The sequence below is a fragment of the Zootermopsis nevadensis genome, unplaced genomic scaffold, assembly GCF_977971745.1.
Source record: "Zootermopsis nevadensis isolate Lab colony 2312 unplaced genomic scaffold, Znev_1.0 Znev_ptg000002l, whole genome shotgun sequence".
Classification (NCBI taxonomy): domain Eukaryota; kingdom Metazoa; phylum Arthropoda; class Insecta; order Blattodea; family Termopsidae; genus Zootermopsis; species Zootermopsis nevadensis.
The window spans coordinates 16,565,642-16,584,572 of NW_028259134.1; the positions used below are offsets into that span (position 1 = coordinate 16,565,642).

The 18,931-nt window shown below is 37.5% G+C and overlaps 2 protein-coding genes across 3 annotated transcripts; one reads left to right on the forward strand and one right to left on the reverse strand.

Moving 5' to 3' along the window:
• The first annotated feature begins 22 nt into the window (after positions 1-22).
• On the forward strand, positions 23-18,029 carry LOC110838435 (nuclear pore complex protein Nup54). Its single transcript, XM_022081616.2, has 11 exons — positions 23-445; positions 11,339-11,686; positions 12,914-13,018; positions 14,102-14,248; positions 14,400-14,550; positions 14,711-14,853; positions 15,167-15,316; positions 16,185-16,441; positions 17,160-17,279; positions 17,361-17,471; positions 17,763-18,029. Exons 1-11 carry the CDS (start codon positions 343-345, stop codon positions 17,874-17,876), a joined length of 1,749 nt encoding a protein of 582 aa, XP_021937308.1. The 5' UTR covers positions 23-342; the 3' UTR covers positions 17,877-18,029.
• On the reverse strand, positions 1,805-10,025 carry LOC110838434 (uncharacterized). Of its 2 annotated transcripts, none has more exons than XM_022081613.2 (5): positions 9,615-10,025; positions 9,161-9,391; positions 8,478-8,870; positions 5,019-5,268; positions 1,805-2,976 (listed from the first exon to the last, which is right to left on the reverse strand). In XM_022081613.2, exons 1-5 carry the CDS (start codon positions 9,732-9,734, stop codon positions 2,162-2,164), a joined length of 1,809 nt encoding a protein of 602 aa, XP_021937305.1. In that variant the 5' UTR covers positions 9,735-10,025; the 3' UTR covers positions 1,805-2,161. The 2 variants fall into 2 exon arrangements, with proteins under 2 accessions (XP_021937305.1, XP_021937306.1); XM_022081614.2 differs by having other exon boundaries at positions 9,563-9,627.
• Positions 18,030-18,931: the final 902 nt, after the last annotated feature.

Genomic DNA, 18,931 nt, shown 5'->3' on the forward strand with positions numbered 1-18,931 from the left:
TGGTAGCTGGAGGGAGGCTTATTATACCAAGTCGCCGTGAAACCTCAAGATCATACGTATAAGGTGTTCTTTGCTTACTGTAAAGCATAAAGAACACCTGATAAAGCTACAACATTGTTTACCTCACATTTATCTACAGAACACAAACTAAGGTTTAAAGGGATATTCAGACCTATTATCATCATCGTGGGATGCGTAAGAAATTTTAGCCTACAGAAGGGAAACTACAATGTCGACGGTACAGTGGTCACACTGTTGTATAATGTGACTAACAATAAGGGAAGAGGTTATATTCTAGTATTTTTAACACATTTATTCAGTTTCTGCTATTCACATATAACGATGGCTTTTAGTTTAGGATCTACCCCTGGCTTTCCATCAGCAACGTCATCCGCAGCACCGACATTTGGTTTCGGAGTGGGAAATACAGCCACTACAACGAAAGGTCGGTTCAGTTTGTAACCTCTATTCCCGGACTTTTTATTCCTCCCATCGGATTAAATCGCAGCGCACTGCATTTATGTAAGTGCAAATACATAATTTACCTCGATGCACATATCTTTCAGTCCTCGTCAAGGGTTTTGTATGTATTTAATCGTGTTGCACGTTGTTGGATGGTTTAATAGACTCCAAATCAGGTGGTAGTGTGGTCTGTCTCTAGGACTGTATAAAACTTGCTACAAACGAATGATTGAGGTTTTCAAGGCCTTGAGAGTTGATATTGTCTTCTGGGTTATGTTCAGGGTAGAACATGGAGGAAATACATTCCTCTGAAATGCTAGTAATAAGCTAGAAAACAGCATGCTAATGTATCACTATACTAATGCACATTGGCACTTTTTCCATGCAGAAGTTAGTATATGGAAGGGATTACTGAAACTCATCCCCAAGACTTGCTTTCTTAAGTTATAAAGGAAGAAATATAATGGTTAATGTATTATGAATTGCCACCAAATGCAATCATTTATAAACTGCAGGGAAATGAATACAGCAGTCAAATATGTTTTAAAATAAATAAACTGTAGAATAGAATTTATTTACATTCCATAGATCCTTCATAGGCCTAAGCCAAGGATGTAAAACAGGTCATAGCACAAATACAATACTTGTTTCTAGTACAAATATAAATACATACTTATAACAGCTATTTAAAGATTTTTTTGAACTACAGTATTATAGCAAAATTATGATGAGAAACCATCACCATTATTACTTACATGTATTTATAATAGTTGAGACTTTTTGGGTGATGTAAATTCTTCTACTAAGGAGGCCAAGGCTTGACTTCAGGCTGTCGCGCCATAGAAGAAGAAATTCTTCTGTTGAGTATGAGGGGTGAGATAGGAGATACTCTTTTTAACTCTGGCTCAAACATTTTTATAGCATGATTTAAACTTTTGATAGTTACTGAGGTTAGAATTTGGCACATGAAGGTTATATCTGTAAATTGGTCTTATATTGTGGATAACTGTTTGTATGGACATAAAGATGTAAGTAAAGCCCACAGCATAACTGTTGCTTTGTTTGGGACAAAAGCCATTTTCAGTGAAATAACAGAACATCTTGAAATTATCATTGCATCACCATCAACAGCAGTGATAAAGTACTACATTATCAGGGTCATTGAGGAGTTTACAAACAGATGGGCAAATGTTTTATAATGTATATTAGACTCAGAAAAGAAAACTGTACCTCTTTTGAAAAGCACCAACTTTCCTGTGTAGAATAACAAAATATTCTTGTCTTATTAGTATTATTTTGATTATGAATAACTTATGTTGTGTTCATTCAAAGCTATGGTAAATTTCTTATCTCATAGTGTGTTGTATTTAAATACATATAATTCTCAGTGCTGACATCAAATATATTTTCACTAACAGTGACAAAGTTAAAGATGCAGTTACCATGTAATACTACTTTATAATAAACAATAGTAGAACAAGGTTCAGTTAAATAATTTAACACAGGTATCATTTATACAAATCAGTTGCAAAGAGTTGACATCTTAGTAATTATAGTTTTCAGGTTCACAGTAATATTTTTGTAAACTTTATTAAAATACTTCAAAATCAATGCAACATAAGACACTTTTAAGAAAATGTATCATAATCATTTATTTTGTATGGTTAGTCCTGGCTAGGATATTGACTTGTCCTCAAAATTATTTCTTGATTAGCATATCTTTTGACGAAGCTTGCTTCATTTGCTGATGCTGCTGTTCCATTGGAGTTTCACCTCCATTAGGAGAAATTTGGCATTTCCTCTTACGTTTCAAAATGGAAAGAGTCACAGCTAGAGCAGTTCCTACAATTATGAGAATTATCAGGACAATGCCAAGAACAATATATATAGTTGTGTTATCAACAGACTTACCAATGTTTGTACCATTGGAGGCAGTGGAAATATTAGTCAGCCTGTCTTTTATTGGTACCTCTGTGGAAGTACTGCTGAGGTAGGCATCAGAAGTGTACATCCACTCAGGATTATCAGAAGTCTGTTCCAGTACTCCAGCTGTATGCTCTTCATTACATGCTGGGCTAACACTCTCCAGCAACATATGCCCTTCAGCATTGTTTGGCATTTCACATGTTGTTTCTTTCTTTGAGAGTAGAAACTTTCCAAGAGTGTCTCTTTCTCTATACTGTATCCACACAAGATGGCAGTCACAGTGCAGGGGATTGTAACTAATATCAAGACGAGTATTTTCTGGGATATTCTCTTGTGTCAGACTTACAAGCTGTGTGTGTCTCAAACTCAAATAATGAAGTCTTGTTAACTGAGACACCAACTGTTCATTTGTAAGTATTGGCTTGACAAGATGTGTACTTTGGTCCAAACTAAGATTTGACAGTATCTCCAGGCTTTCAATAACTTTGTCAATGCCATGATATGATTGTAACGTGATGTTTTGTAGCTTCAAGCTGGCCAAGTTCTTCATACCAGTAAGGAATGACAGATTCTGAATATGGTAGTTGACTAAAAGAAAAGATTTAAGTATGTTTTAGATAACCCCTTTTACATTGATTTTTGGGTTAGTTGATGATCCTGTTTCACCTAAGTGGACTTCATACAGGGCTCCAGAAATACAAAGTAAGTTTTTTACACACTTAATAAAATTCACTTACCCACAGTTTAGCAGTGTAAAAGTAAAGTAAAGTTTGTCCCACTATACGCCATCTAGGCGTTTGGGGTGAGTGGAGGTATAGCTCCTCTCTTCCTTGACCTCGGCACTGGATGGGGGTGAGTGGTCAGCATCACGCCCCGGCCGGCTTTACCCCCGGGAAAGGACCCCGGTACCCATTGGATAGGAGGCTGGGTGGGCCCCAGAGCCGGTCTGGACGCAGAGGCTAGAGGAAAAATCCTCTGCCTCCGTCGGGGATCGAACCCCGGCCGTCCAGCCCGTAGCTAGTCACTATACAGTTTAGCAGTGTGCTTCACATAAATATATTGCAGAACGCATTTAAAACCCCATATTAACATTAAATGTTAAGATCAGGGAACAAAAGTTGAACAGATGTACAAGTTGTAGAGCAGTTAATAAAAAAGCCCAGCATTACATTCTTTGCTTGGAATTCCTGGAAACTAAGTCTGAAACATGTTCTGAGAGATGTTATAAGAAGGTGGCTATTACTGTTCAGGTGCTTTCACAGAGTAATAAGAACACATTGAGAAGTAAAATTTAACTTTAAACATTTTCAGATCTGGACCATTACAGCCAAAAAGCAAAATTTAAAACCATACAAAAATACAAATAGATGGAAATATTATTGGTAATCATTATAGTAAATTCATCAGAGGAGAATAAAAAAAGCCTGACTGAGGAAACCCAAGGGAAAAATGATTGCAAAAGACAGCTGGTTAACTTTGACTCTGTGGTCCAGCTGTCCATGGGTTACAGCAGCATATTTCAAACCATTAAACCCTGCAGTTAAGTTGAGCGAAGAGCCCCATATATGGGGGCATAACACACTGGCTACCATGAGAATTAATTTGAGTATTGTCAGAAACACTAGTGGGTCACATGACTATATCATTATATGAAGGCTCAGTTTTCATAGAGTGAAATGATGTATTTCTAACACCACAGCTGGGACAGGATAGCCACTGGAGTATCACATGGTTCATACAAGAAGAGTTCTTAAATTTTGTTTAGGGTCGCTGGTGGGTCATGTGACAAAATGTATACCTGACAAAAACTGCTTGGGAGACAGTGTGTTAAATCCCATTTCAGTGCAATAAACATTCTTTAAAATGTTACCTGCATCTTACACATAATAATAAATAACTTGTTAAAGTTAATAAATTTGGACATGCTAGAAATGTATTTGTTGCTGGTATCCATTAATTTATTTGTCTGTAGTCACACCTGGTTATGTAGCATCAAATGAAATGAAAAGATGATAATGAATAATGAGAATGTAAGGAGTTTGAAAGGAATGGGCCACAGCCTATTCAAACATACTATCCTGGCATTAATTTGATGAGATGAAACTCCTTGGACAACTTGTCACAATAGCCAGTAGTCCTGCTATGCTACAGATCAAGTACCTCCTGAATACAAGTCTAAGACCTTGGCCACACGACCATACAAAGTACGTCCGTTGCAACACGAGTGCAGTGTGATGCGTCAGTTGCCCCAATGTAGCCGGAAGAAGCTGTTGTGTTCTGTGGTCTTACCCCTTCATAATTCTATGACGGACGTCACGATGTGCATTACAACGGACATACTTTGTATGGTCGTGTGGCCCCAGCCTAAAGTGACTGCTACATCACGATACAGTAGTTTGGACATGTTGCACACAGATGACAGTAGAATTCATTAGGGAGATCAAGTAGTAAGTGGAGAGAGGAAGAGAGAGGGGGAAGAAAGACACTTAAAATACAATAAGAAAGTAGTGAACATATGAGCCTTGCTGATGGGAGTGCAGGGAGAATGATGAATGAAGTCTTTGTCCTGGTGGAAATGTCAGTTGACGGTATGATCATAACTTTCCTTATAAACTGTACAGTAATCTTACCAATGGAGAGAGTAATCAGTTTCTTCACTTTACTCAACTCAGACTGTGTTGTTGAATCAAGCTCAGCCCGGAAAGGATGAGTTAATGCCACCAAAGTAATATCTGCAAGTTGAGGAAAATTAGCAGCTGTGTGATATGGCAGAACAGCAGCTTTGCCTTCAAGACAAATAGTTTCCAGTGTTCTTGATGACTTTATAGAAGGGAATCCATTTAGTGGATTTCCACATAGATCCAAGGTCTTCAGATTTATCTGTTGAGACACCAGACCAATATTAATGGTTATAGTAAATAAAATGTTTGTATAACAAAGGAAAAGCCTGGTAAGTTATATGTGGTAAAATAAGAAAGAATTTATAATATACTAAACTAAACTTTTCTACTCTAAGCCTAGTCAAGAACCAGGTCATAAGTGAAGATGAAATTTTTCTTGTGCTAAAGCATCTTGCCATGAAATTGTATAGGAATACTTACTTAGGCGACCCGTTCTTCAGTGCCTTGAGCATCCGTGGGTCCCAACTTTTCATTGGCTTTGATCTATTAGACAGCTGGTAGGACTCCTTGGACGAGTGATCAGCCCGTCACAAGGCCTCTACCTATACACAGGACAGCACAACACAGAAAAACACAAACATCCATGGCTTGAGTGGGATTCGAACCCACGGTCCAAGCGACCACACGGCCACTGTGACGGCTTGTATTGCAAAACATGCATTAAATGGAGGCAAGTGGTCAGCATCATGCTCTGACCACCCTCCCTATAATACTGAATTAAAATCTGGGTAGATCCTGGAGGTAGTCTGAATGTTATGGCAAGGAGAAAAATCCCGTCCCTTATGGGATACTGAACCCTGTCCATCCAGCCTGTAGCTAGTTACTTATTGACCGAGATATGCTGTCTTTCGTATTCTGAATCCAGCTAAGAGCCAGGTCAGATGTAAAGCCCTAAATTCGAATTATGATTGGCCAGAAACTAATGTGACCCATTACTAGTTTATCAATTGCCACAAATTCCAGTTTTGTTTAGTTCTGTGTGCAATTTCACATAAACTACTGAGGTTATGTACGAGGGTCGCTCATTAAGTAATGCCCCACATTTTTTTCCTCAGAATATATTTATTCAAGATGGCTGAAATTTAGTGACAATATAAATCAATGTTTCCCTTACACATACTATTTTTCCACATAGTCCCCATCAACTTGTACGGCTTTACGCCATCGTGGAACAAGTGCGTGCATGCCTTGCCGGTACCAGCTCTTGTCCTGTGAACGTAGCCATGTCCTCACTGCTTGAATCACGCTCTCGTCATCTTCAAATCTTGTTCCGCGGATAGCATCTTTGAGTGGCCCAAAGAGATGAAAGTCGGAGGGTGGATGGGGCAGCACCGTCCAACCCAATTTGGTGATTTCTTCCCGGGTTCTCGGACTTGTGTGAGGGCGTGCATTGTCGTGCAGGAGCAAAATTTCTGCTGGATGCTTGTGAGGCCGAGCTCGTCGGAAACGCTTCTTGAGGGTTTCAGGGTCCCAATGTACGCGTCTCGCACCTCTTGGCATTACATCCACAAGAATGAACCCATCACTGTCCCAAAAGACAGTCATCATGACTTTTCCGGCGGAGGGAGTTGTCTTGAATTTCTTCTTTCTCGGTGATTGAGGGTGATGCCACTCCATTGACTGCCTTTTTGTCTCCGGCTCAAAGTGGTGTATCCAGGTTTCGTCACCTGTAATGATCCCTCAGCATCAAAACGCTTCCAACAATTCAGAAGAAATTGTTTTCCTTTGAATCCTGTGGTCTGCTGTGAGACTTCGTGGAACCCATCTTGCGCACACCTTCGAATATGCAAGAGCCCGGATAATTGCAATTACACTTCCATTGCTGACTGAAAGCTGTTGGGCCAATTGTCGAGTTGTGACGCGCCGATCCTCACGAATAATGGCATCCGCGCGGTTCAACATGTCTGGAGTGGTGGCTGTGGCAGGACGCCCAGAGCGCGGCAGATCATGGAGCTCGGTTTCTTCACTTCCTGAAGCTTTAACTCTCTTAGCCCAGCGACCAACGGTGCTCCTATCGACTGCACAGCTTCCATACACAGCACACAAACATTTATGAATGTTCACCACAGTTTCTTTTTCAGCAAAAAAGAATTCAATTACAGCTCGTTGCTTGTAACGAGAGTCGTTCACAGACGCCATTTTAACAGTTCACTACAGCTCCGCCATTGGTTGGAATCATTTGAAACTCCGTACACGAACGCGAGAAACATCAAATCTCAAGCATGTAAAAGTACACTTTTCTATCGTCATTATTGGCTGAGAAAAAAAATGTGGGGCATTATTTAATGAGCGACCCTCGTAGATTCAAATGGGATACAAAAATACTGATGTAAGGTTAGTTGGGAAGAATGTGGAAGAAAAGTGGTTTGATCTGTTTTAAAACTTCTAGTAAGTATCTGGATATCAGTGACCTCATGTAGGATCATCTGTCTGCAATCTGAAGTTCTAACTAGGTACTTCCAAAATACAAAACAGGAGTAATTTTCTCTATGGTATGAAATTTATTTTTTATTTTCACCCATTTTTCCTTTGATGCTGCTAAATAATATTTAAAAATTCAGTTCTAAATATTGTCTAAGGAAATACTCATTGTCTACTCTGAGATTCATATGAAATCCATAAGTATATTGTGTGACCAAAATACAGAGTTACGATTGTTAAAGCATGTGGCACCACTGGAATTTAAATTATGAGATTTGAGGATTTAAAACATGGAGTCAGAATGACCAACAATTGCATGACCTTTCTAATAGTTTCAAACAAATTGGCAAATTCTTCCGTAATTATAATGGGACAGATGCACCGACAATTTTTCCTTTTAAAACTAGTCTGGTGTACACCATAACGGGTTAATTGTGATCACCAGATTTCTGTTTTGCTATTTCTAAAGTATCCTATGCACAAAGAGAATGAAATTAACCATAATGTTTGTGTCTCTGTCTGCATGTTTAATCTCCAGTATCATTGAATGTTCCATAAGACCTGGGTACTGGAGTCTACAATAAAATTTGTCAGGCAGATTTCATTATGGGCCACATTAGTAAATTAACCACACTTTAAATGAAGACCAGTATAATTTAAAATCAGATTTATGAAAAATGATTCATCATACATAAATAATTGACACACAACATGTAAATCTCATTAAGGTCTGTAACTTTACTTGAAATGGTTTCTGATATTGACATATATTTCATAAAATGCAAGGATAAAATAAATTGTATCTGTGCAATATAATGGATTAACTCTGTAATGTTTACAAATGACATATATTTTGTACACATGTAAATGAATACGGTCAGTGAGGAATACAAAATACATTTGGGAAAAATATATATATATATATATATATATATATATATCAAATTCAAATACACATTTCTTGTATTTTGGAGCACAAAATCTTACCTTGCTCAAATCCATAGTAATAGTTGAAATATGGTTGTGGGAAATATCTAGTATATTCAGTGAGCCTGGAAATGTAATGGGAATGTCCAGAAGTTTATTGTGTTGCAGATATAGCTTCTGAAGTGTTTTAAGTTGGGAAAATGCATCATTCTCTATGTTCTCCAAATTATTTCCATCCAGATAAATAACTTTCAGATGAGAAGATGAAAACATTCCGCTGCTAATTTCCTTGATGTTGTTATTGGACAATTTCAGGCTGACAAGATTATTCATTGAATTAAATGCACCTTGTTCAATGTTGATAATGTTGCAGCCACTCAAATCAAGCATATACAGTTCTCCTCCAATCTGTAATATCTGTTCACGTGTAACAGAATAGATGTCTCCAATTACCTGTAATAAAGATGTATTATATCCTTGACTTTCACTCTTAATTACTATATATAATTTCCTAAACCTGAAGTAAGACATGTATCTGGAGCTTAAAGAATGAGGGTGTAAAGGTCTGGATAGTATTTAACTGAATCAGGATGTCAAGTGACAGATTTTTGTGAACATGTTGACAAACTTTCAGGGTTCATAAAAACAGGATTTGACAACTTCCATAACTGTCAACTGCTTAAGGAGAATTCTGCATATGGAGTTACCTAGTTAGCAGAGATATATTAGTGCAAGTTATATACCTGTAATGACTTGATGTTGTAATGCAGAGAACTTGGTATCCTGGGACAGATTGCCTTTTTGAAGGCACTATGCAGATCCATTCTTGTACAGTTACATATCTCTGGACAAGCTGGAACTGTTTGTATGCTAAACGTGTCCCTTGTTGGTGCTACAGTTATTCCTTTCCTTTGACCCAATGCACACCCAAATGCAGTTAAAGCCATTAGAAAACACACAGCCTTCATCATGATCTGCTGAAAACAAACACTGTATTAAAATCAAAAGGTAATTATCAAAACATATATGAGAGGTGTGCTGATTTTAAAGAAAGAATTACACAATCTGATGGATGACTGATATGGTGATTTCTAGTGTTCTTTCAATTTCCATCTTGGTTACTAAGTTCTGAAAGCAGTACATACATTTATGAAACATGTATACATTATGTTTTCTCTACTTCAAATTAATTCATACCTGAAAACAACAAGACTTGCAAATGGGCTGTTGTTGGTCTGAAAATATGTAAAACATAGTGGGAAGGATGTAAACACTTTGTCTTCCTGTGGTATCATATATTTCCTCTTGTGGTTCCATTTCCTGACTTACAAAGAGAGACAGAAATCCATGTCACTGAATATTGTGGTTGAGTCAGCACTGTTGCTTAATATCTGTGGAGATCTCAGGTTCAGTTAATGACCTGGAGACAAGCTAACAGACTGATTTTTTCCTCAATCTCTTGATGCATATGCTGGAAAAGCATCTTAAAACAGACAACTGTAATTTCATTACAAACATCTGACAATGTATAACCTATGCAAAGTGTTGGTAACTAAACTAAACATAAAAGATACAAAATCAACACCACAAAAATAACACAATTCAAACAAATAACCTCACTAATAATTTTTATTATGTATAGAAATTATATGTGTGTGTGAAATACTATTACTATTGCTATCAAATAAATGAACTGAATTGAATTACATGTAACACTTAAATAAATGAATTTAATTGGTTTTGTGGAATGCCGGCTCAGTGGCCACACGGTCTGAGGCATGGACCTCGTGCGCCTGGCCGCTGCGACTGTGGGTTTGAGTCCCACTCAAGGTATGGATGTTTGTCCGCATCTTTCTATGTTCCTATAGGCAGAAGCCATTCATGCAAGGAGTTCTGCCAATGTCCAAAAAAATAGATGAATCATAAAACCTACAAAATAGGTAAAAAATGTGAATGAAGAAAAAAATTGGTTTTGTGGAATACATCTTTTCTAAATGGACTATTCAGCAAATATTGTTTTCAGTTTTCCTGCTATTTATATCCACTTCACACAACTTTTTTTCATTCTCCAGTAGTTTTAATATCAATATGTGATTTGAGGCTTCAAATTTAAGGCACTCAGTTGCTTTTTTATGCACAAGAAAACTACAAAAAATCTTAGGAATGTTTACTGGTTTCAAAATTTGATTCACAAACATTGTATAGAATCAGAAATTTGAATGGCTCAAAGTTTTTATTTTATCCAGTCTCATCCTTGTTTTACTTTTTATTTATTTTTGTTCCTTAAAAAAGTTTTAATTTTAACTACTGCTGTTTCATTAAGACATACTATGTCATGAAAACAGACAACTTTAACTTATCTCTGCTGATATGTTAACATTTAATTCAATTCAATTCTTACTGACATGATTAAAGCTTCCTAGTTGAAACTTGCAGTCTTCCCCATCTTAATGTATTTCCTGGTTATTTGTACTCTTAATTTCTCATACTTGTGTTGACTTGTTGAAATACAAGATTTTTGATTGGCTGTACATTAATTTGAATTAAAATATGAATTCTTATATATAAATAATGACACATAAATAAATATAAATTAATAAACAAGTAAACAAATATTCTCATGCATACACAAGGCAAAATATAAGAATTATTTAAAACTAATAAATTAAAGCAGCTTACACAAAGAAGAGGGAAGTTCAAATGCCTGAAGTGTGGAAATCACAGAATTTTTTTTACAGTCAGTAACAATGATGTTAATTAAGTCCCAAGTATAGGGAATATATATGTCTCAATGGTACTGACAGTCATGTGAGTGAGAACAAGTAAACCAAATGCTTTCTATTGTAAGATTTGATTTTTTGCTCTATTTGGATTTCTCAGTCTTAAATGTTAAACTTTTAAAATACAGCTTTTTCTTTCAGCTGGATTTGGTAACACTGGCTTCTCTTTTGGTGGTGCAACATCTACAGCTCCTAGTTTTGGCCTAGGCAGTGGCACAACTACTACAAGTTCAGGTTTCAGTTTTGGGGGTCTCAGTTCATCCATTGCCCCTACTGGAACAACAGGTGGTTTTGGTGGATTTGGAAGTAGTTTCACTTCTAATCCAGCAACAGCCATCACTACAACGATGGCAAGTGGCAGCCCATTTGGAGGGTTTGGAGGATTTGGGAGTACTGGAAACACTGCTCCCACAACTCAGAGTTCTTTTCAATTAACTCCAACTACAAGGCCCTTATTTGGCCAACCACAAACAACCACTGCAAATTTGGGTAAGGCTCATGTAGTTACAAGAGAAATCCCATTAAAGTAACTATTTAAATTAGGTGAAAAAGGAAGAGCTTCTACATATTGTAATTATTACATTGCTAAACTGCAGAGAGCATTACATATAGGTGCTTTTTCATATACAGAGTGACCACAAAAGTCCCTTTGCAGTGAAATTACAATTTAAGTCACCTTCTCTTCATTATTTCATCTGTGTCCATGATTTGTAGACTTTTCTTCCATCCTTTGTGAATGTTTCTAGATCTTGAACATTTATTAGGTACAGTTAGAGAATTTCTCATTCATGGTAACCAACACTGAAAAATTGCGTTTTGACAGGTCTGGGGTTCGAGGAGGCCATGCTATATCAAAACCTCAGCCATTAAACATGGTATTAAGATATTGAACTATTGTTAAAGAGATTGAATGTTACAGCTGAGTGGTTAGTACTCTTGCTTCATATTTGCATTGTCCCAGTTCCAAATCTTTGCCTAGAGACTGGTCATCCTGACTGAGGTTTTCATGGATTTCCTCATGCTCTCCACCGTGCGAAAACAAATGTTGTTAGAAGACTTTGTTGCCAATGCAAAGGGACTTTGTGATACCTTGAAGTATTTGAGTCATGTATATTTCATGCAGTGAAATTTGATTGAAAATAAGTTACATTCCTCTGAAATTGAAATGCCAATATTATGTACATTGAAACACTTTCTCTGCAATGTAAAGGGTTTTCTGACCAAAGAACTAATTGACTCACATTTATGATAACATTTTTAAATTTTTAGGAACAAGATGCGTACGGCAGCCAAGAACTAAAACTAAATCTGATTTCAAGTTGATAAAATTTGCTTAAAATTCAGTTTGTAATTCTGTGAACTATAAATTGAGGTGAAATGGAACTGAAATTTAAGAAATGTCACAGGTCAAACACATGCTCAAGGCATGTGAAAATACATTTTAAAACCGATTCAGTGTCTTCAGTTATTTAAGAATTTGGTTCTACTCTACTAGATTATATTACCAGATATCACAGAAGAATATTGCATTTAGTGTATTATTCTTCCTGTTCTATTGATGGCATATCAAGACATGCTCAAACAAACGCACAGTGACTTTTATTACAGTAATGACAGAGGGTTTAAAATGTGACTAATGTTTTCAGTTTATATTGTGTCATGTGAACCAAAACAGTTACTTTATATGCGATTATTCCATTTATATATGCTTTCTAGGATTTGGAGGATTTGGAAGTTTTGGTGTAAAACAGCAGCAGGCACCCATGCTAGGTTCTTTTGGAGGATTTGGTACTGGCGCTGGTAGTTTAGCATTTGGACAAGGTAGAATTATTTTTATTCTTTCTACTTTTGCTTATAAATGTAGTAGTCTAAGAAGAACAGGTAACCTTGCAACAAAATTTAACAGGTAATAAGTATGAAACACCATTAGTTAGTAGTAATAACAAAGAGAGTCTTGTTGTAGATACGAGGTGCGATCGGAAAGTTTCTAGACTGCGCCTATAAAAACCTGTACACTTACCTCAGGTATTAAATTCATCCATCACCCTCGAAGTAGTTCCCCTGGGAGTGAACACAACGATCCCAGCGCCGCTGCCAGGCCTGGAAGCATCCCTGGAAATCTTTCTTTGTCAGCCTGTCAAGCACCATCTGCGATTCTGCCTGAATCTCTTCTATCGTCTCAAATCTCCTTCCCTTTAGCTGAATTTTCATCTTTGGGAAGAAGTCACACGGCGAATAAGGAGGGTGCGGGATGACGGCCATGGTGTTTGAGGCCAAAAACTGCCGAACTTTGAGGGCGGTGTGCGCTGGCTCGTTGTCATGATGTGTCGCATGTGGAGTTCTTCCTTTAGAATCAGCTGACAGGTCCCATAGCCTATCCCAACAATGTCGCACAAGTCGTTGATGGTACGACGTCGATCTTCGTGAATGGCCTGCCGAATCTTCGTAACATTTTCGGGCGTTGTGCTCGAAGATGGTCGTCCAGAACGCTCGTCATCATCGACAGAGGTTCGGCCATTTTTAAAACGTGAATGCCACACAAAAGTTTGTGCACGACCCATTGCGGACTCCCCAAATGCTTGCTTTAGCATTTCATAGGTTTCCGTAGCCGTTTTGGCGAGTCTTTGGCAAAATTTGATGCACACGCCATTCCGAAATCGCAGGAGGGTCGGTGTAATGCACTACCAAAACGCCCGTAACTAAGAAACAAATGCTAATTCGATGATGCCGGCTGGCACACTGATTCACTATGAATGTAGGCCGCACCCCCTAAAGGCAGAAGCTCGTACTACATCCGGTTCGCCCGCTATTGACACAGTCTTGAAACTTTCCGATCGCACCTCGTATGTTGCTACATATTAAAATGGGTCTTTTAATCTTCATTAATGGTTTGTTAACTGACAGGATTAATCCAACCACAACAGCAGGTTCCACCAAATCCTGTGGAGGCTCTGTACAATGCCGTGTTTAACTGTAATGTGTATGGGGATGAAAGAGACCCTATACTGGCAAGGTGGAACTTACTGCAAGCTCTCTGGGGGACAGGCAAAGGTAAGTACTCAGTTTTCACATTCAGTAATATAATACATGCATGTACACTTGTCTACTTGAATGAACCTTCTGAATACAAAGCAGGAATGCAAGCTACTACATATAAACATTCAGTTTCATTTCATTACACTACATTTTATACACTTTCCAGCTTACTACTCACAGACAGCTCCTCCAATAGAGTTGACACCACAGAATCCATTGTGCAGATTCAAGGCTATTGGATACAGCTGCAAGCCTTCATCAGACAATGCTCATGGGCTAGTGGCACTCACCTTCAACAAGAAAGAAGACGAGATCAGGTCTGCGTTACTGCATATTCGAATCATGCATGAGATTTGTGTCCCATGCTTTAGTATTTAGTTAAAGCATGACAGAAATCCAGCGATATTGCTCCCTTTCAGATGGCAGCAATGTTGCTCACTGTTGGAATATCTGTATGTATGTGTACTGTCTGTGCAGGAGTCAACAGGCACAGCTGATGACGAGCCTGAATATGGTACTGGGCAACAAGCCAAACCTGACTCTTACCATTGAAGGCCTGAAACCCATCTCTGAAACCAAGACTCAGGTGGTTATATATGTCCAAGAAAGAAGTATTACAGGTAACATATAATAAATATAAAGAGGGAAAAATTAATGAAACTGAATACTGTACATCTCTGGTAGTAGAACCAGGAGGTTTAGTCTATTATTATATTTGTCCTGAGTCCATGACTCTAACAATATTTAATATCCAAAATATAATGACTGTTCAGAATGTAACTTCAGAGGTTGTGATACATTTGCATTTATTATTTTCACATAGGAAAATTTGTCATCAGTATAAATTAACACCCGATTTAGGCTATTCAGTTCTAACCCTTCCTGATGGTACAATGTATAATGAGGCATATTTGTTATGAAACATGTCCTTAGGGTCCATGAGGCGCATACCTGGTACAGAGTTGTCAGCATATCTGCTGATGCAGAAGCAGCAGCTGTCAACCCTGGGTGCCGATAATGTTTTTGCGCAAGTGACACCAGACAAAGACCAGATCAAGGAATACCTAGAAAATCCACCAGCTGGTAGGTAGCCAATAGAGTCTGAAGCCAGTTAGAAATAATATAATAGAGAATATTACAACCAACTCTAGTCACAGAATCGAAACGCCTAATACTGCTAATACCAAAGTCTGTCATTAGACATGATCACATGATTCTCATCAAGTATGCAAACACTGAAGAGACTGATTAACCTCCCAGCATTTGTGGCTTGCCATCCTCTTGCTCTGGCAAGAAACATTTTAAGAGGTTCATCATGACAACTATGAATGTACCTTATATGTTTTAGCCTTTTAGACCTAAGAAACATTTGTAATACTTTTAATTTTAATGACAGTATCACTTCTGATTTTCGGTTAGGTTTGTGTTAATTATCCTTCTCCATTTTTAAACACACTGTATAAAATGTCTTCAATCTAATTATCAGGCTGACTCTATAATCTGCCTTACCTTTTAGTTTTTTTAAAGTTCTTGTGTCATTTTTGATAGGTATTTACTATTAATCCATAGTATATTCTTATATGTACTAAACTGTTCCTCATTTTCTTTTCTGCTCTTTAAAAGATATTGTTTAGAAATGGAGCAAGAAACTGTTGAGTTTTGTAAGTTTCTTTTTCTTGTTGCTTTCCCTTTTTAATGCCTGAACAACTCACACGAATTATGCACTAATAAGAACTTCTGTGCCTGTAGCACCTGTAGGCATTCCTGGTTCTATCCCTCTGCCGCTGTTACTCCTATTGCTGGAGACAAGATCTCTCTCATCTGCATGTATATTGTTTCTAATGGCTGGCAATCTAGAGTGAAAAGTATATTAAATTTTCACAGCCAGAATCTGAGAAAGGCAGTCTTCCAGCCATGAAATGTGCTCTTAGATGTTCACTTCTTTTTGTAGGCATTGACCCTCGACTGTGGAAACAGGCCCAACTGGACAATCCAAACCCTGAAAAGTATATCCCAGTACCAGTGATTGGATTTGGTGAAGTACGTTGGCGAATGAAGTGTCAAGAGCAAGAGACTAAATTACACCAGGCATTCTTGGATCGTGTAGCTGAGGATATTGCAGAGTTACAGCGACGCCACACAGCTACTGTTGCCAAGATCGCAGAATATCGTCGCAAATTCCAAGAGTTAGAACACCGAGTGCTCCAGGTCTGTCATATATCTTGTCTTAACATTGATCCAATTGTTATGTTGCATTTAACTTGCATTTTGAAGGTTCTTGGATTGAATTGTGGGCTGAGCTGCCTTGACCAAGTTTTTTATGATCGGCCCTAATCACAGTCATTTTAAAACTTTACTAATGTTCACATCTCTTGCTCAGTCCATTTATTCTTGTCATTGCCAGAAAAAATGAGAGAAATTTGGGAAAATGTCACCGTTTTCAGTGAGGTACAAAAAAATGAGCATGTGCTGACTTGACGTGTAGACTTGTGGAAAACACAGGGAACTGCTGCTCAATATTAACGTTAGGAACTTAAAACAGATTCCATCATTTCATATTTATTATCCATAAGCCTCATCACAAAAGTTTGATATATAAAACATTTTTAACTCCATGGTAGAGGGTCAGAAGTTATTAGTTGCTTGTCTGGTCAAGAAAATCCTGCTTTAATGATACCTGAAGGTTCACTCTGTGTTCACAGAAGTCCGCTAATGGGACCTTACCCCAAGCCAGGTGAATAAAGTCCACACCCCCACCATATTCATGTAAGATCAATTTTAACATTTTCCTGGCATTTATACTTTGGTCCATTTAACAATCTTTACTCAGTATTTTCAAGAATTCTGTAAGCATTTGTATGCATGTAAAATATATTATTATGCAGACTTACCTAATCAGAAGTAATATTTTGTTTTGCTATAACAGGTCCTCGTGAAGCAGGAGGTATCACGGAAAGTGGGTCTTGCTCTGCAACCTGAAGAAGAAGCCCTTAGGAGCCAATTAGAGGCACTTCACAACCAGCTTAATGCACCGGCACAGTTCAAGGTAAAATCTATAATAAAGCATATGTCATACATTCTTCCTAGAATTTTTTGACAAGCTAAGTAATTTGGTTTCTGTGTGTAGGGTCAAGTAAGTGAATTGCTGTCACAGATGCGAATGCAGAGACAAGAGGCAGCTCAAAGAGAAGTAGAGCGCTATTCGATGGATCCATCTATACAGGATGATATCAAACAGGTTAAACATTATCAGTATTCTTAAATTCTCATCTCAGATGTAACAAAAATATAGTTTCCCCACACATACCAGTATTCCACTTATCCTCATCCTTCCTGATTTAATCACCCTAAAACTACTGAAATTATGACATTGATTTATATGAGATCTTAAGAATTATATTTGTGTAGGTTTTTGTTATTATTAAGTAATGATTCAATAGAATAAGCCAAGACTGGAAAATTAATAATATTAATGTAATGATTTTACTGTTTGTTATGCTGTTTCATTTAATGATTTGTTTTTTTTCAGTTTTTGGTTATGGAACAGAATGGCATGGCCCACTTAATTGAGACAATCCAGACTGACATGGCCACCCTGAAGATTATCAAGGAAGGGATGACTAGATTGTTGCAAGGGCACTGACATAATGGAATGTTTAAAAATGATTTTTTTCTTATAAGCTTCAGAGATAATGTTATACTTAATGATACACTCAGTTCTGATGTAATCAGGTTGAAATCTGACCAAGAATCATGTACCAGTAATTTTGTTTTAAATAAATTAAATTGAACTAAATCCAGTTATTGTTTTTCTTATGTATGGTTAAGCTTTATCAATCGTGTCACTGCTTATGTGCGATCCGGCTGGGTATGCATCACAGTAGCATATCATTCAACTGTTAGGCCCAGTAGTTATAGTTCAGCTGGTAGCCCTGCAATTTTGGGGTTAAAATTGCCAAACCTGAAAGATAAAGCATATGTTTTAGTTTATAACTGCAGTCTTAGCTTTCAGTTTGAGCGCGAATACAGCGGAAGGGAAGAGAATAATTTACAACAATTCTGAGTTATGAATTCATGTTGTCTTTGAGAAATATGTGGATTAAATTCAAAGATGGATCTGACTGGACAGTTTTACCAGTTTTAATACAGCCCTGCCTATCATAAAACCCACACTGCATGAACATAGATGAATAAATTATATGTAACAATGATCTAGGTGAAGTGGTTCTAATGGCTTTTGGAATATTATTGAAATTGTTTTATTTTCTTGGACACTGTTGAGTGTCAAGATAAAAAGATACAAGATATTTCATAGGATACCTTTGTCTCCACCTCTGTCTGGTAGAAAAAAGGGGTACTACTCTACAGATCACATTAAATAAAATCCATCAGTTAAAGCTACTCCATAACCAGTGACAGAGGGCTAGCCTCGACAACAGCACACTTTTACATTGACAATGTTTAATGTTAAAGATAAATACTCAAGTGGCAATCCTATACAAAGCTGATAAACTGTAAATATGATACCAAAAATACAGAAACACTGAATTATTACAAAAGTGCAAAGAGTCATACCATACCCAAAGTGTGTGGCAGACGTGTTTTTGCATGGAAGAAGCCACAGACTGATTTATCTGTCCATTGCCGACCACTTCTTGAAGGAAAATCTTGACCCAACAGCTCTGCTAGCTCTAAAAA